This window comes from Lupinus angustifolius, chromosome LG07 (genome assembly GCF_001865875.1).
Source record: "Lupinus angustifolius cultivar Tanjil chromosome LG07, LupAngTanjil_v1.0, whole genome shotgun sequence".
NCBI lineage: Eukaryota > Viridiplantae > Streptophyta > Magnoliopsida > Fabales > Fabaceae > Lupinus > Lupinus angustifolius.
Window position 1 is genome coordinate 8,281,217 of NC_032015.1, and position 15,228 is coordinate 8,296,444.

Below are 15,228 nucleotides of genomic sequence, written 5' to 3' on the forward strand. Positions count from 1 at the left end.
AAGTAATCACTTTCATTCCAGAGAGCTATTTCAATAGTCAGTTTATCCTTTTCCTCTTTGTCAGCCTCATCCGACACCACTGGGATGTCGGTTTTCAGAACATGGGCAACCTTTCTCACAGTGAGGAAAATTTTCATCTTACGTTGCCAATGTTTGAAATTTGTTCCGTCAAATCAAAATGGTTTGTTCATGTCTTAACTGTTTGATCCAGTAATATTATCTACGAATGCCATTGTAGTAGAAAAGTCTTAAAATTGTTGTTACCGTAGCTCGCAACAATTTTGAATGACACGAAATAGTTGTTACTGGCTGAGTCATGACCATGTCGCTCTCTTTAAGACGTTTCGTGGTACTGCTAAAGTTGTATAAACAGACTATCAACCATACCATCCTCAAGATAAAACTGCTCAATTCTCTGTTATATGATTTCTCATGGTACTGTAAGAATTACTCTCGAATACACCCACAATATGACTACTAATGTCAATTCTCGAATTTCCACAATATGACTACTCGTACCAATTCCTTTTCGACAATAGTGACTACCAATGTCAGTTTTCAAAATTCTCACTTTGGCTGTCTATGCCAATTCTCAAGTGCCACAGAAAGAAAGAGGGAAAATGTTGTCGGAAATGCGTCAACGAGATATAATGGGAGAAAGAGGTAAACGCCTTCAACTTGGTGCAAATTATAATGAGGGAATGATGCCTCTATCTATAGCTTGAGGCCTCCAACGACTCTATTACTAACAACTCTATCATAATGATCGATATCTCCTCCAACGACTCTCTAACTACTATTTTCTTGTTGCATGTGTGTTGACTTGGTCAACATACAGTCCAAGCCCAAAGCTCCAAAAATTAAATAAATATTTTATTAAAAAGAATGTTGGACCACAACTTAAGACATATAAAGCCTTTAAACTTCTCTCCTCCAAATAAAGTGAGAGTGGTGAGTTTTTTCATTTTACTTCAAAATATTATTCTTTTAACAAATTCCAAATATGAAGAAACCTCGTATATATTAATCTTCAACATTTTCTTTCCTCTAACCCATCACTAAGCAACAAGATTATCAAAACTTCTCAAACAACATGAAGATAAAAAACAATCGAATGCTACAAGAATAAAAAGTTTACAAATCCAAACTATTTTAATCTATAGGTGTGGTATGCTACCAAAGAAAGACAATCCCTTAGATTCTCACTATTTCTTCAAACTCCTAAACAAATAATTCGTACAATGAGTTTTATATTTGAATGATGAAACTTAATCCACAAATGAAGCCAAAATAATGTATGAGTGTTTTGAAAAAAAAATAACTATTTCCCTTGGTAATTAATGTTAGAATTAATAGAATATATATTCTCCACACTTATTAATGTTAGAATACACTTCCCATATTTGTTTAGGTAAATTAGAATGTAGACTTAGACACCTTATAATATTTATAATGTTTCCATGGTAAAAAGACACATTATAAAATACTAGTGTGTACAGACATTTCGTGTCTGCCAACAAATATTGTGTGATACTACATATTTAATTTATATATATTTCATTCTTTTTGAATTAAAATGTATTTATTGTGTTCGGTGTACTTTATATTATATTTTTGTGTGTTTATGATAATGTTTAATTTAAGGTGAGATATGTGTTTAATTAATGTATTGATGGTAGTTGCTTATGATTATATAGTTTTTTTGTAAAAATTAAATAATGATAAAGACAATATAGAAAGTGAAAATTACACCATGAAGGAAGTTATTTCAAGTTTTGGCTATTTTGGCTTTATATATAGTATAGATAAAAAACTCACTCAAGCTAGAATTCAAAATACAACGTTTCAAAATTGTTAGTATTTCCCGCCTCTAGCACCCTTCACTCACAGTAACAAAATCCTCAAACCTCATTTCCCCTTCAATTTCTTCTCTAATTCCTCACCCAAAACACTTTCCCTTCCATTTCCCTCGCACCAATTCCACTCTCCATACCTAAAATCCCAATTCCAAACCATGCACATCAAGGAAATATGCTTAGAGGGTTTCAAATCATACGCCACCAGAACCGTGGTTCCAGGCTTCGATCCCTTCTTCAACGCCATCACCGGTTTGAACGGTTCCGGAAAATCCAACATTCTCGATTCAATTTGCTTCGTTTTGGGAATCACCAATTTGCAGCAGGTTAGGGCTTCAAATCTTCAGGAGCTTGTGTATAAGCAAGGTCAAGCAGGGATAACCAAAGCTACGGTTTCGATTGTGTTTGATAACTCTGATAGGAATCGTAGCCCTCTTGGCTATGAAGAACATTCTGAAATCACAGTTACAAGACAGGTTCTACTTTTTTATTTGAGAATTTGTGGGTTATATGTTTTCTATTGTTTAAAGTTTTCATTTTTATTGGCCAAAGGAATATGGGTTTAGTTTAATTTTTGTTTGGATTGATTTTTGTCTCTACCTCTTAAATGATTGTTTTAATTGTGGATTAAGTTATGTATCATCAACTTTTCAATTTCACATTTGTATTTATATTTACACATTAGGAAGTAACACAACTAATATTACTTTTCGATCAAAAAATAATAAGATTTATGGGATTTAAGCTAAGGGGTTGTTTAAATCGTTTTTGTCACTACCTTCTAAGTGATTATTTTAATCATGGATTAATTTATCTATTTTCTTACTTTGCAATTTCTCAGATGTTTTAATTAACATTTAAAAATTAGATCACATTAAAATAAAAATATTGAGTTGTTTCTGTTGATTTACGGTGTCTGCCTTTTAAGGGTTTATTTTTATCATTGGTTACATGACTATTGCTTTTAAAATCAAAATTTAGTTATCAATTATCAACTAGGAATAACCAATACAGATAGATACAGTATGATATAGTGCTTATGATTGGACAATGGACAGGAGTGAACAATTTTAAAATGAAAGTGTGTAAAGTATTGAAGTATCTGATAAAATACTTATCATATACCAGTACCATTTTGAGGTATGAAGGTATTCATGCTGCATAGTGCATAAATTTGAGCTATGCAATTTCTCAGTTTCGAACTATGCAATCTGACATGTTTGGGTACGATGCAGATCGTGGTTGGAGGAAGGAACAAATATTTGATCAATGGGAAACTTGCACAACCAAGTCAAGTTCAAAACCTTTTTCATTCTGTGCAGCTAAATGTGAATAATCCGCATTTTCTTATAATGCAAGGGCGAATCACAAAGGTTTTAAATATGAAACCACCAGAGATATTGTCTATGCTTGAGGAAGCTGCAGGGACAAGAATGTATGAGACAAAGAAAGAGGCTGCTCTAAAAACACTTGAGAAGAAGCAGAGTAAGGTTGATGAGATTAACAAGCTTCTTGACCTGGAGATACTGCCTGCTTTGGAGAAGCTAAGGAAAGAAAGGACACAGTACATGCAATGGGCTAATGGCAATGCCGAGTTAGATAGGCTAAAAAGATTTTGTATAGCTTATGAGTATGTTCAAGCAGACAGGATTAAGGACAATGCAATATCTGAGGTGGAACAAGTAAAAGCTAAGATAGCAGAGATTGATGATACTGCTAAGACAACTCAGGTGGAAGTAAAGGAAATGGAGAACAAAGTAGCTCAGTTGACGGCTGCAAAGGAAGCAAGCATGGGTGAAGAACTGAAACCTTTGTCAGAGAAGGTAGATAAGCTTTCCCAGAATCTTGTGAAGGAAACGTCTATACTAAATAATAAAGAAGACACACTGAGAAGTGAAGAAGCCAACAAAAAGAATGTAAGTAGGTGGTGGTTTAGATTCATGCTTTTCATTTTATTTTATTTTCTTCTTTTCGATTTATGTGTTGAAATGTTTCCATTTTTTGTGCCTGATATTTTGATTTTGAATCTGGGTGTTTTAAGATTGCCAAAAATATGGAGGAACTGAAGCAATCTGTAGAAGAGAAGGCTTCTGCTGTTAAAAAGGCTGAAGATGGAGCAGCTGATCTGAAAAAGAGGGTTGGTGAGCTCACAAAGAGTCTGGAGGAGCATGAAAAGGAATATCAGGTAAAAGATGCATATACTGGCTTTAAATTGTCAGTATTATGTTGTTTAACAGTGGAATATCTGTTTGTCTGAGGTTTTTGATCCTATTGTTCACAATTTTCGGTAGGGTGTTTTAGCTGGTAAGAGCAGCGGCGATGAGGAGAAATGCTTAGAGGACCAACTAGGCGATGCAAAGGTAGCTGTTGGTAGTGCTGAAACAGAATTGAAACAGCTGAAAACCAAAATCAGCCATTGTGAAAAGGAACTCAAAGAGAAAACAAATCAATTAAGATCAAAACGTGAAGAAGCTATTTCTGTAGAAAATGAGCTAAATGCTAGACAAAAAGATGTGGAAAATGTCAAAAGGGAATTAGGATCTCTTCCTTATAAAGAGGGTGACATGGAAGCTTTGCAAAAGGTTAGATTAGTTTCTGTTCTGTTAGTTTCTTTTCAATGTAAAGAGGTTTATAAGTAAAATTTCAATAAATTCTTGTGTAATTTCCAGGAGCGTGCGTCTGAGACGGATTGTGTGCAAAAGTGGAAGGATGAGATACGTAATGTTTCAGCATACTTAGCAAATGTTGATTTTACATACCGTGATCCTGTCAAGAACTTCGATAGGTCAAAGGTGAAAGGTGTTGTTGCAAAACTCATCAAAGTAAAGGATCCATCGACAATGACTGCCCTAGAGGTCGAACACTATGATAATCTGTATCTGAATTTATAAATGAAATCCATATATTAACCCCTCTACTGTGATCATTTTCAGGTTACAGCTGGTGGAAAGTTGTTTAATGTTGTTGTGGACACAGAAAGTACTGGAAAGCAACTACTACAGAATGGTCAGCTTAGAAGAAGAGTGACAATTATACCTTTGAACAAAATACAATCATATGCTGTTCCATCCAGAGCTCAACAAGCTGCTGTTAGATTGGTTAGTCAATGCAGTATTTTTTAATTATTTATCTACTTGTGTTTCCAATCTCAATGTCTTGATTGCTAATGAAGATTTGTGTTACTTCCGCTTCAGGTGGGCAAGGGGAATGCTGAAGTAGCACTTTCTTTGATTGGTTATGAAGAAGAATTGAGGGTATGCTCCCTTTTCCTTTTTTAATAATTCTAATTTATAATAACATGTAGTGTCCATTTTATTTTTCCCCTTTTAAAATTTAGCTACTGCAAACACGGGTACTGAAAGCATTTTCCATGTCATCTTAATTTGTTTTGCTGCATCAAGTTCTATTTTGTATTTTATCTTGCTGGCCATCTAGGCAACGAAAGATTTAGAGATTAATGCTTTGTCAATGAACATGATTTATGATAGAGACGATCCATGTAGGCAACCCTACCTAGTGGGTTTTAGGCTTGATTGTCGTTGTTGGCCATCTAGTTAGTTAGTTGACCCCACCTAATGGGACTATGGATTGATTTTTGTTGTTTGGTGTTGGCCATCTAGTCAGCTCTCTGGAAAGTTTGATAGATTTTGATGTTCAGATTGTTTGTAATTTTATATTAAACTCAGTTCAGTGCTAACTAAAGTTTGTGTTTGTTCCAGAATGCAATGGAATATGTATTTGGTTCAACTTTTGTTTGCAAAACCATTGATGCTGCCAAGGAGGTAATGAGCATTGACCATATTTTTTGCTGCTGAGTTATATAAGCATTAATTTTACATTGTGGTGTGAAGTGTTTAGTATTATATACATTATCTTCCTTACCTAGATAGTTTCTCAATTTGGCTTGCACTTTGTTGGATGTCTAACAGGTGGCATTCAACAGGGATATTCACACCACAAGTGTCACTCTTGAAGGAGATATATTTCAGCCAAGTGGTCTTCTGACTGGTGGAAGCCGAAAGTACGGTGCTGTTTTGTTTCTACTGTTGCACTTGTCACTGGAATGTGCATATATCTCTCTTCATTCTCTTGTTGTATATCCAATAGATTGCCAGCAGAGAATATATGCACAAGTTTACAGTGTTTTTAATATTTTACTTTAAGGGGTTCTGTACTTTACTAAGTGATCCACACATCCAGTCACTTAGCTAATATAATGCTTGTATCTGATGAAATTTTTAGCAATTGTATCTACTTCTTGATTTGTTGTGACGGGTCTTTCATAACAGGGGAAGTGGTGATCTTTTGAAGCTACTTCATGATTTGGCTGAGGCTGATTCAAAACTTTCGGTGCACCAAAGGAGGTTATCAGAGATCGAGGCTAAGGTAGACCCTGAAACCCCTTTGTCTAGAACTCTAGATTGATATTGAAACTTATATTCAGAAAATTTAATAAATAGGGATTTTACATTGTTAAAACTAATTATATATTGGTTTAATCGTCTCTTACTGCATATATAAGTTAACTAAAAGGAATGATATGCCTAACTAGTTCACTTGAGTTGGGTTTGAGTCAATTGCTAGAAGTTAATATGGCAGTTACGTGTGGCATGTGTTGTTCACCTCCTTGGTATAATTACTGGTGGCAATTTCTATATAATATTTAGATGCATAATTATCTAATATCTTTTATAAGAAAAGAAATTCAATAGAATAAAGAAGGATAAAAAGTGCAGGAGCAGAGTTTACAAATCTGGTACGAGAAAGAAAATAAGATAAAGCAATTAACAGATCAGTTCAGAAAATCTGTCACCCCCTCTATATATACACAAAAATGCTTAAACCTAGAGGGCGAGCATGATTAATGATACAACATTATGGCGCCGTTTGATTCATATAGCCGACCACAATGGTATAAAGGCTTGGTTGTTGTTGTACGTTTTTTAAAGTACTATAGTTCAAATAAAATATTGATCTTGGAGTTCCGCTGGTTAGAAAGTTAGCACAATCTTGAGAATGGGTGGTGGCTGGAAATTTGGAAATAGTACTGGGCCTGCTATGCAATAATAGACTCCAGGATAATCTAGAGTTGAAACCCTACTATCCACCCAAGAAGTCGGATGAAAAGAATGAATAAATGCTCAGTGCTTTATATTCTAAAACTTCTTGATCAGTACAGTTTCAGCAAAAAATAAAACTCCAAGAGATGGAAGAATTTTAGAGAGCGAAACCTGCAAATGGAATTGACGTGCAGATAGGATTAAACGAAAGTAGTGGAGATTAAGTCCATGCAAGTTGGTGTAACGTTGTTTCTGTTTGGCGTCTGTTAAACTATTCATTTAGTTGCGCTTATGTGCTTTAGAAAAGGTAGAATGTTTTATAGACATTTTTGTCTTGATGTATTTACAATGACATTGATATGTGCTTTCATGTATGGAATTGAACTCACATTATTCTTTTCTTTTAAATTAGGGTGTTTTGACATACATTTATATTAGATATTTTAATTTTTATAATATTGTTGGGGCAGTCTAGTCATTTTTCGATTCGTATTTCTCTATATAATGTCATGGTTTTAACTTCCAAGATAAATCTCAGTCTTCTAACTCTTGATACTTGACCTTGTATCTTGATACACAGATTACAAAGCTGCTTCCTCTTCAGAAGAAGTTTAAAGACCTCAAAGCACAGTTAGAACTCAAGTCATATGACCTTTCATTGTTTCAGAGCAGAGCCGAGCAAAATGAGCACCACAAGGTTTTGGTTCATTTCTTTCACTCCAAAATTTATCTGTGAATAAAATTTCAATTTCACCTTGTTTTCATGTACTGTAGGCTTGTATGATTCTTTTTCTCCTTGTTATTCATGTCTCTGTCAGCTTCTTTTGACCCTTTCCATTTATCATTGTAGCTTGGTGAATTAGTGAAGAAGATTGAGCAAGAGCTTGAAGAAGCAAAATCTTCAACCAAGGAAAAGCAACTTTTGTATGACGATTGTGTCAAGACTGTCAAGTCACTTGAGAAATCAATCAAAGACCATGATAATAATCGAGAGAGGAGGTTAAAAGATTTGGAGAAAAAGATAAAGTCCATCAAGTCACAAATGCAGTCATCTTCAAAAGATCTGAAGGTATGCTTGTAATATCAAAGGATTTATCTTCATCTCGATTGTTTTGAACTGACTTATTACAACTGCATAATTGCCAACCCTGAGGTGATGGTCGAGACACTGCATGTGTGGACTTCCAGTATGTAAGAAATGTGTTCCAATCTTTTTGGGATGAAATGAAAGGTGCAGTTTTTTGTGGAGGGTTATAGCAATTATAGGTTATTTCCATTATGTGGGTCAAGGTGCATTGGAGCTCTTGATTAGCCGGCTGTTCACATTGTTGTAACTAGCTTTTGTACTAGTTGAGAGGCCACACAAGAGAGTTTCATGAAGAAGCTCTAATTGTGTGAACCAGCACATATTTGATTCAGCTTAGATTCTGAGAAGTAATTATTTATTTTTCAAAAGCTTTCTCAGAAAGCTTTTAATTATAAGCTGCTTTAAACACAATAACCTAATCCAAACATGAGTCAGTGAATTACATCTTAATCTGGTATCCTATTTATATTTCTGAGTTCTGTGTGGCAGTTCAAGGTACAGTATAATAGTATTGTCACTCATTCTGGCCTCAATCATTTTAAGGTACTGGCTATTGTCAGGCAATTGTCCTTTATACAATACTGGTCAACTTTACAGTTGCTGAAAGTAGCTTTCGCAATAGCATTATAGAACTTCCATACAGTTTTGCCTGTCTTGCTTATCTTTTAGAGAGAATTTTGAACAGGTAAACTAGTACATTGGAAATTACTAATATAGATTTTGTAGTTAAGGCAGAATACTCATAGCCCTGATCTTAAGTAAAGAGGGGGGATATGCCTTACAGGTTTATGAAAAAGGGCAATGTAGTGCTATAAACATAAAGCTTGTGCTATGTGTGAGGTCTAGGGAAGGGTCAAACCTGCAACGTGGGCAGCTAGTACGCAGTCTTTCCTTGCATTTACAAGAGCCTGTTTCCACAACTCAAACTCGTGACCTGACTGACCTCCAAATCACATTGTAGCAATCGTTGTACTGAGGTCCTCTTCATGGTTTAGAGGTTTTTGTAAAAAACTAAAATGGGGTGGGATTTCAAGATTGAGGTTTTTGTAACAATCTTTGTGAGTGTTTGAGGTTGTCAATTGTATTAATATGTAATGACTTCTTACATGCCTTTGCTCGCTGGTTGATAGGGACATGATAATGAAAAGGAGAGGCTTGTAATGGAAATGGAAGCTGATGTCAAGGAGCAACGTTCCTTGGAAAATCAATTAGCTTCATTGGGAACACAGATTAGTAATCTTACTTCAGAAGTTGAGGAACAAAGAGCCAAAGTAAGAATATATATTTATTTTATTGGATCTCTTTCTCTTGAGCAAGAATTGTGGCCTCAAACTTTAATGTGTAGGTCGTGGCTGCAAGGAATGAACTCGATCAAGTTCAGTCACAACTGAATTCAATTCGCCAGAAAATGAAGGACTGTGACAAGGAAATCAGTAATATTATTAAGGAGCAGCAAAAGCTTGAACATAAACTTACTGAGGGTAATCTTGAACGGAAGAGGATGGAAAATGAGGTGAAATTTAACTGTTCTTATCTATACCCTCAGAAGTAATAACTAGTGTGCTAAAGAACATTGTCCTTATTATATTGTTCAAGGTAAAACGAATGGAGATGGAACAAAAAGACTGTTCTACAAGAGTGGATAAATTGATAGAGAAGAATGCATGGATTGCAACTGAAAAACAGTTATTTGGTAAAAGTGGGACTGATTATGATTTCTCTTCCAGAAATCCTGGTAAAGCAAGGGAGGAACTTGAGCGGCTTCAAGCTGAACAATCTGGGTGTGTTGCTTTGGAACTTTATTCTTAGAATTGTTAGTACAACTACAATTATATATGCTCATTTAACATGATGACATTTCTTTTTTTACGTATTCCCCCCTTTAGGCTTGAGAAAAGGGTCAATAAGAAAGTAATGGCAATGTTTGAAAAGGCAGAAGATGAGTACAATGACTTGATGTCCAAGAAAAACATAATTGAGGTTATTTTTAATCTATCTGTACAATTTTCCCTATCTTGCACAATTACTCAATCAATTTTTGTCTTGCCAGAATGACAAGTCTAAAATCAAGAAGGTGATCGAAGAGTTAGATGAGAAGAAGAAGGAGACATTAAATGTTACCTGGAACAAAGTAAACAGGTGATTTTTTCTGTGATTTGGTCCACTTAATTATATCTTGTACTGATTACTCTGTTCTTATTCTTTTTATTTGACTGGTTGAGTATCATTTTCTGTTTTGTTTATTCAGTGACTTTGGGTCCATCTTTTCTACACTATTGCCGGGCACAATGGCTAAGTTAGAACCTCCAGAAGGTTGCAGTTTTCTTGATGGTCTTGAGGTTCGTGTTGCATTTGGAAGTGTGTGGAAACAGTCATTGTCTGAACTGAGTGGAGGTCAGCGATCACTGCTCGCGCTTTCTCTGATTCTGGCACTTCTTCTATTCAAACCTGCACCACTTTACATCCTTGATGAGGTATGCTTTTCATGACTATATTTCCACCCTTACAATCCTAGATATCCTATGGCTTCAATAATTAAAAGAGACCACATGTGATACTATTTTTTTCTATTTTTGAAGCAACGATTACACAGTTGAGCCAAATGTTAATCGTATAATTGTTGCAGGTTGATGCGGCTCTTGATTTGAGTCACACACAGAACATTGGGAGAATGATAAAGGCTCACTTTCCACACTCTCAGGTAGAGGATCATTTTTAGTACTTTGGAGTAATTTCCACAATTCCATGCATTCCTTTGTCTTTCCAATACCACAAAAAGTCATCAAACTTTTTGTTGATTGACACTAGAATCATTAGTGAGCATGTAGTTTCAGTTATTGTGATCTTTTTTGTTCTGAGTGTAATATTTATGCACTATCAGTTATAAATATGTATCTAGTCAGTGCATCATCTACCATTTATTTGTATTACTTTTTTTAGAAGTCAATGATTATTAAAAATGAAGAGTAGATGATGAACTGACTGTATAAAACTTTTATACTATCGGTACATACATTGTTTTCTATATTTGTTTTTAAGGACCAAGTATTCAAATAATATAGGATTGAATAACATCAATAAATTTACAGTTTAGCACCAATAAGTTGAACAACTTTAATTCTTTTGGTTGCTTTTTTTGTTTGCAGTTTATTGTGGTGTCACTGAAGGAAGGCATGTTCAATAATGCAAATGTTCTATTCCGGACAAAATTTGTAGATGGTGTTTCAACTGTTCAGCGAACTGTTGCTAAGCAAAACAAGTGACATATATATAATAGGATTATTGGTTCATCTGTTTAACTCTTACAAATATGTTATCCTATGAGAAAACCAAAATGAATGTAGCACCTCTACTTGAGGTACTTATGCAATTTGAACATCAAAAGCTGTAAGGTCCACATGCTTAGTACTATGTTTCTACTGAGTGAACAATTCATTCCTCATACTGTTACCAATGATGTAAAACTAGAAGGGATGGTGGGAAGTGGTAACATTTGATTTGGTTTTGTATATTGAGAGAAGTCCACATTATGTCAAAAGCTCTTTCCATCAAAATTGTATCAGGTTATAAACAAGTCAAGTTTCTGCTTGTAAATTACTTCCCCTTTACTTTCTTATAAGAAATGTTAACCTAAATTCCAAACTGAATCCCTCTCTTCAATTTGTAGGGGAATGAAATTTTTTATTGGTTGGCCTGAAAAACATTTTGAGATGATGCCTCATGCTTAATACAATTCTGAAGACTTGGTTTAATATTTCTTAGTTTATTTATAGTACATGGCTTGTCAAATGGGTTCCATGAATCTGTGGTGGAGATTATCAACTGCAGGTGATGAGTGCTTCCAAACAAAATGGGTGTTATTGTAAGTTTCAACAAATCTATGAGTTGGCAACAAATCTTACACTTTTCCCAGGGTTGGTAAAATTTTAAACTTTAGTATTTTTTGTTGCTATCTTTCTTTTGTATTTCGTTGATGCTTGAGTATTTTATCTTGCCATCTTTCTTTTGTACTTTACTGTTGATATTTTTCTTTCATAAATATTACAGTAAATTACACTGACACCCCTTGAGTTTTAGTGAAATTACAAAAACCACCCTTCACTTTTCTAAACTTACACAAACCTCCCCTAGTTTTGTATTTTCATTACACTGAACACCATGTATAAGAAATAAGTGTAATTTTTTAAACAAAAAATGTGATAAATGCAATTAAGTTAAACAAAACATGATATATTGTATAGACAAGTCTAAATAATATACAAATTAATGTATCTTTATTATTTTTTTGTTACAAAATGTATCAACAATTATAAAGAAATATTGTTCAAATCACTCTTATAATGTAGTGTAACGAACCAAAAATAATAAAAATATATTGATTTGTATATTATTTAGACTTGTCTACATAATATATCATGTTTTGTTTAACTTAATTGCATTTATCACATTTTTTGTTTAAAAGATTACACTTATTTCTTATACATGGTGGTCAGTGTAATGAAAATACAAAACTAGGGGAGGTTTGTGTAAGTTTAGAAAAGTGATGAGTGGTTTGTGTAATTTCACTAAAACTCAGGGGGTGTCAGTGTAATTTATGCTAAATATTAAGAGACTTGAAACCTGTATTCTTCAGTTGTTGTCAATACTTTAGTGAAATTCAAAACTTATCATGCCATATAAATGTGTAATATCTATACATTGTTTGTGTAAGGATTTATATAGAGTTAGTACGTTATCTTTCATTTATTTAAATAACTTTTTTTTAAAATTAAATATGAATAATAGATGTTATAATGACAGCGTATATATTTTTTTATCTTTTTATTCCTTATTATAAAATAGAGAGTATTTATGTTTCCCTATTTTATCTTTTAACAAATAATAACTACCATTATGACATAATTTTTATATTCTAAATTTATCATTTGTAACATTTATCATTAATAACTAATATAAACTTTCTAATATTACTTTTGTTGGTTGCATTTTTTATATTAATATATCATTAATCTTTTATATACTCTCTGATTTATATTTTCGCTTTCTATTGAGTTCATATATTGCATTTCTATATTTAAATTGTTTTTTTAAATAGTATAACCCGAAGCTAATACATTATATATTAGAAAAAAATAAGAATGTGGGTTAATCAGCAGGTCGACACTCTAGTATACATAAATCACAATCCTTGATTTCTTTATCAACGATTACATATATTTTTTAAGTGCAACATAAAATTTAGAACCATGCAGATAGATTTGAGTTCTTAAAACTAATATAGTTAAAACCATTTCATATTGGTCGGTTGAACTAGTTTTAATATTGGTATAATACAATAATTATATCGGTTATCTATTTATATTGGTTAAAATTGGCTAAAAACAGTCAAAATCGGTCATATAGACTGATTTTCAATTGAGTTGTACCGATCATACCGGCAATTTTTATTTTAAATTAATTTTTAAATAAAAATAAAAAATATTGGTTTTTTATTGATATTTCAACACTAATGTTAATATATTATATACGTATATCTAATTTCGCCAATAAGCGGTTTAATTAGTAAACCACCGATGAAATTATTATACCACTATATCAGTACCCTAACTGATTTAATGACCGATATAGTATTAATAATATTGCTTAAAACAATAACCATGTACATGGTTCTTGAAAGTTTATCGCATTATAAAAATAGAGAAATATATGATTTAATATAACTACTGTATGCGAGATAGATAATGGGTCAGTTTAAGAAAATTGTAAGAGTTGATGACAGTGAGATGAAATTAAAAAAACTTGTGGAAAAAAAGTGAACGAGTGCGAGATCTACTTAAAAAATTATAATATCATTCTGTCATTAATAAATACTCTCAATCCTTAATAACTTAGCTTATGCTGTCGCTGCTTTTTTAGAAATGAACAAAATTCCTTGTAATTAAAAATTGAGAGGTCTTTATTAATTTTCACCTTAATAATTTGATGTTTGAAAAAGCAAAAATATTAACTAATATCGAAAGATTACAAATGTAAGTTAGAATATTTTTATTAAAGACATTATAAAATAATTTTTTTTTCCTAATTTGAGTTTTTTGACGATTTTTTATTTTTCATTTTCTAGATACTAAATTAGTGCACTTGACGGATGAAAATAAGTCTTAAAATTTAATCTGCATGAATCTATATTAATTATAACCTAGATTTGTTTCAAGTATATTAATCTCAGATATTATCATTAAGGAGTCTAACAGTTAAAAACAAAATAAAAAGATGTATGTATTGATAGTATACGAGTTTTTACATTCACAATTCATTTTTAATTATTATTAACTTTTACATAAAAGTAATACAAATAGATAATATACAATGTATTAATTGTATTTGAATATTTATATTATCTATGTATATATTAAAGGTATATTATCTCACACTTTATGTCTCATGCTTAAGAAAATGTTGAGATCTATTGATACAGAATAAATTCAATTTAAAATTTAATCATTATAATCTTCAGAAGTGGATGACATATGAAATATGACATATCTGATTTCATCCACACAGATAAAAGAAAGCCACAAAGTCAATCAGAGAACTGAAGGTTCGTGGACTTTTCCTAAAACACATGATAGTATCGGTCCACTTCACAACGTGTGTTCAATAACAGTACACGCGTTAAGAAATATAAAAGTAAAAGTATCATATATAAAATAGTATTTAGTGTTTTTAAAATTAAAGAGTATTAATATTTTCAATATATGGTGTTAAGAAACATATTAATATGTGCCAAAGAAACGAAACTTCTTTTAATGTCCTCAAAGATTTTCAATTGTATCATGATAGTTTTTAAGATACAAAGTAGTCCAAAGAGTTAGTTGTTATACACGTTAGTCCCACGATTAGTGAAATTGTTTTTAAGTTAACAAAAATGTATAAAGAACTTCATTCTTGACTCGTTTTTCATAAGCAAACTGAAACTTGTAAAACACAATGTTTCTTTAGCTCTATATGATGTAGAACTTGTTCTTCCATAACAATTAATAGACTACTACTTCATTGAAACCATTGAAACAACTATTAAAATAATTGAGTGGTTAATTAATTTGGTTAGGATAGTTAGTTTTTTTATCATTTATATAAATGATTCAATGTAATTTTGATTTTCAATCTATTCAATATTCAATGAATAATATTCTCTTTTTCATCTTTTTTGTTTCATCAAGAACAT

General features: G+C 32.5%; 1 protein-coding gene across 1 annotated transcript; it reads left to right on the top strand.

Annotated features, from left to right (window-relative positions):
* Positions 1,858-11,577, top strand: LOC109352186 (structural maintenance of chromosomes protein 2-1-like). Its single transcript, XM_019594051.1, has 20 exons — positions 1,858-2,332; positions 3,092-3,772; positions 3,898-4,041; positions 4,148-4,438; positions 4,526-4,711; positions 4,790-4,954; positions 5,051-5,110; positions 5,576-5,638; positions 5,786-5,877; positions 6,146-6,242; positions 7,497-7,613; positions 7,767-7,985; positions 9,134-9,274; positions 9,349-9,516; positions 9,600-9,784; positions 9,890-9,983; positions 10,054-10,142; positions 10,252-10,477; positions 10,630-10,704; positions 11,150-11,577. The coding sequence occupies exons 1-20, from the start codon at positions 2,015-2,017 to the stop codon at positions 11,264-11,266; spliced, it is 3,528 nt and encodes a 1,175-aa protein (XP_019449596.1). The 5' UTR covers positions 1,858-2,014; the 3' UTR covers positions 11,267-11,577.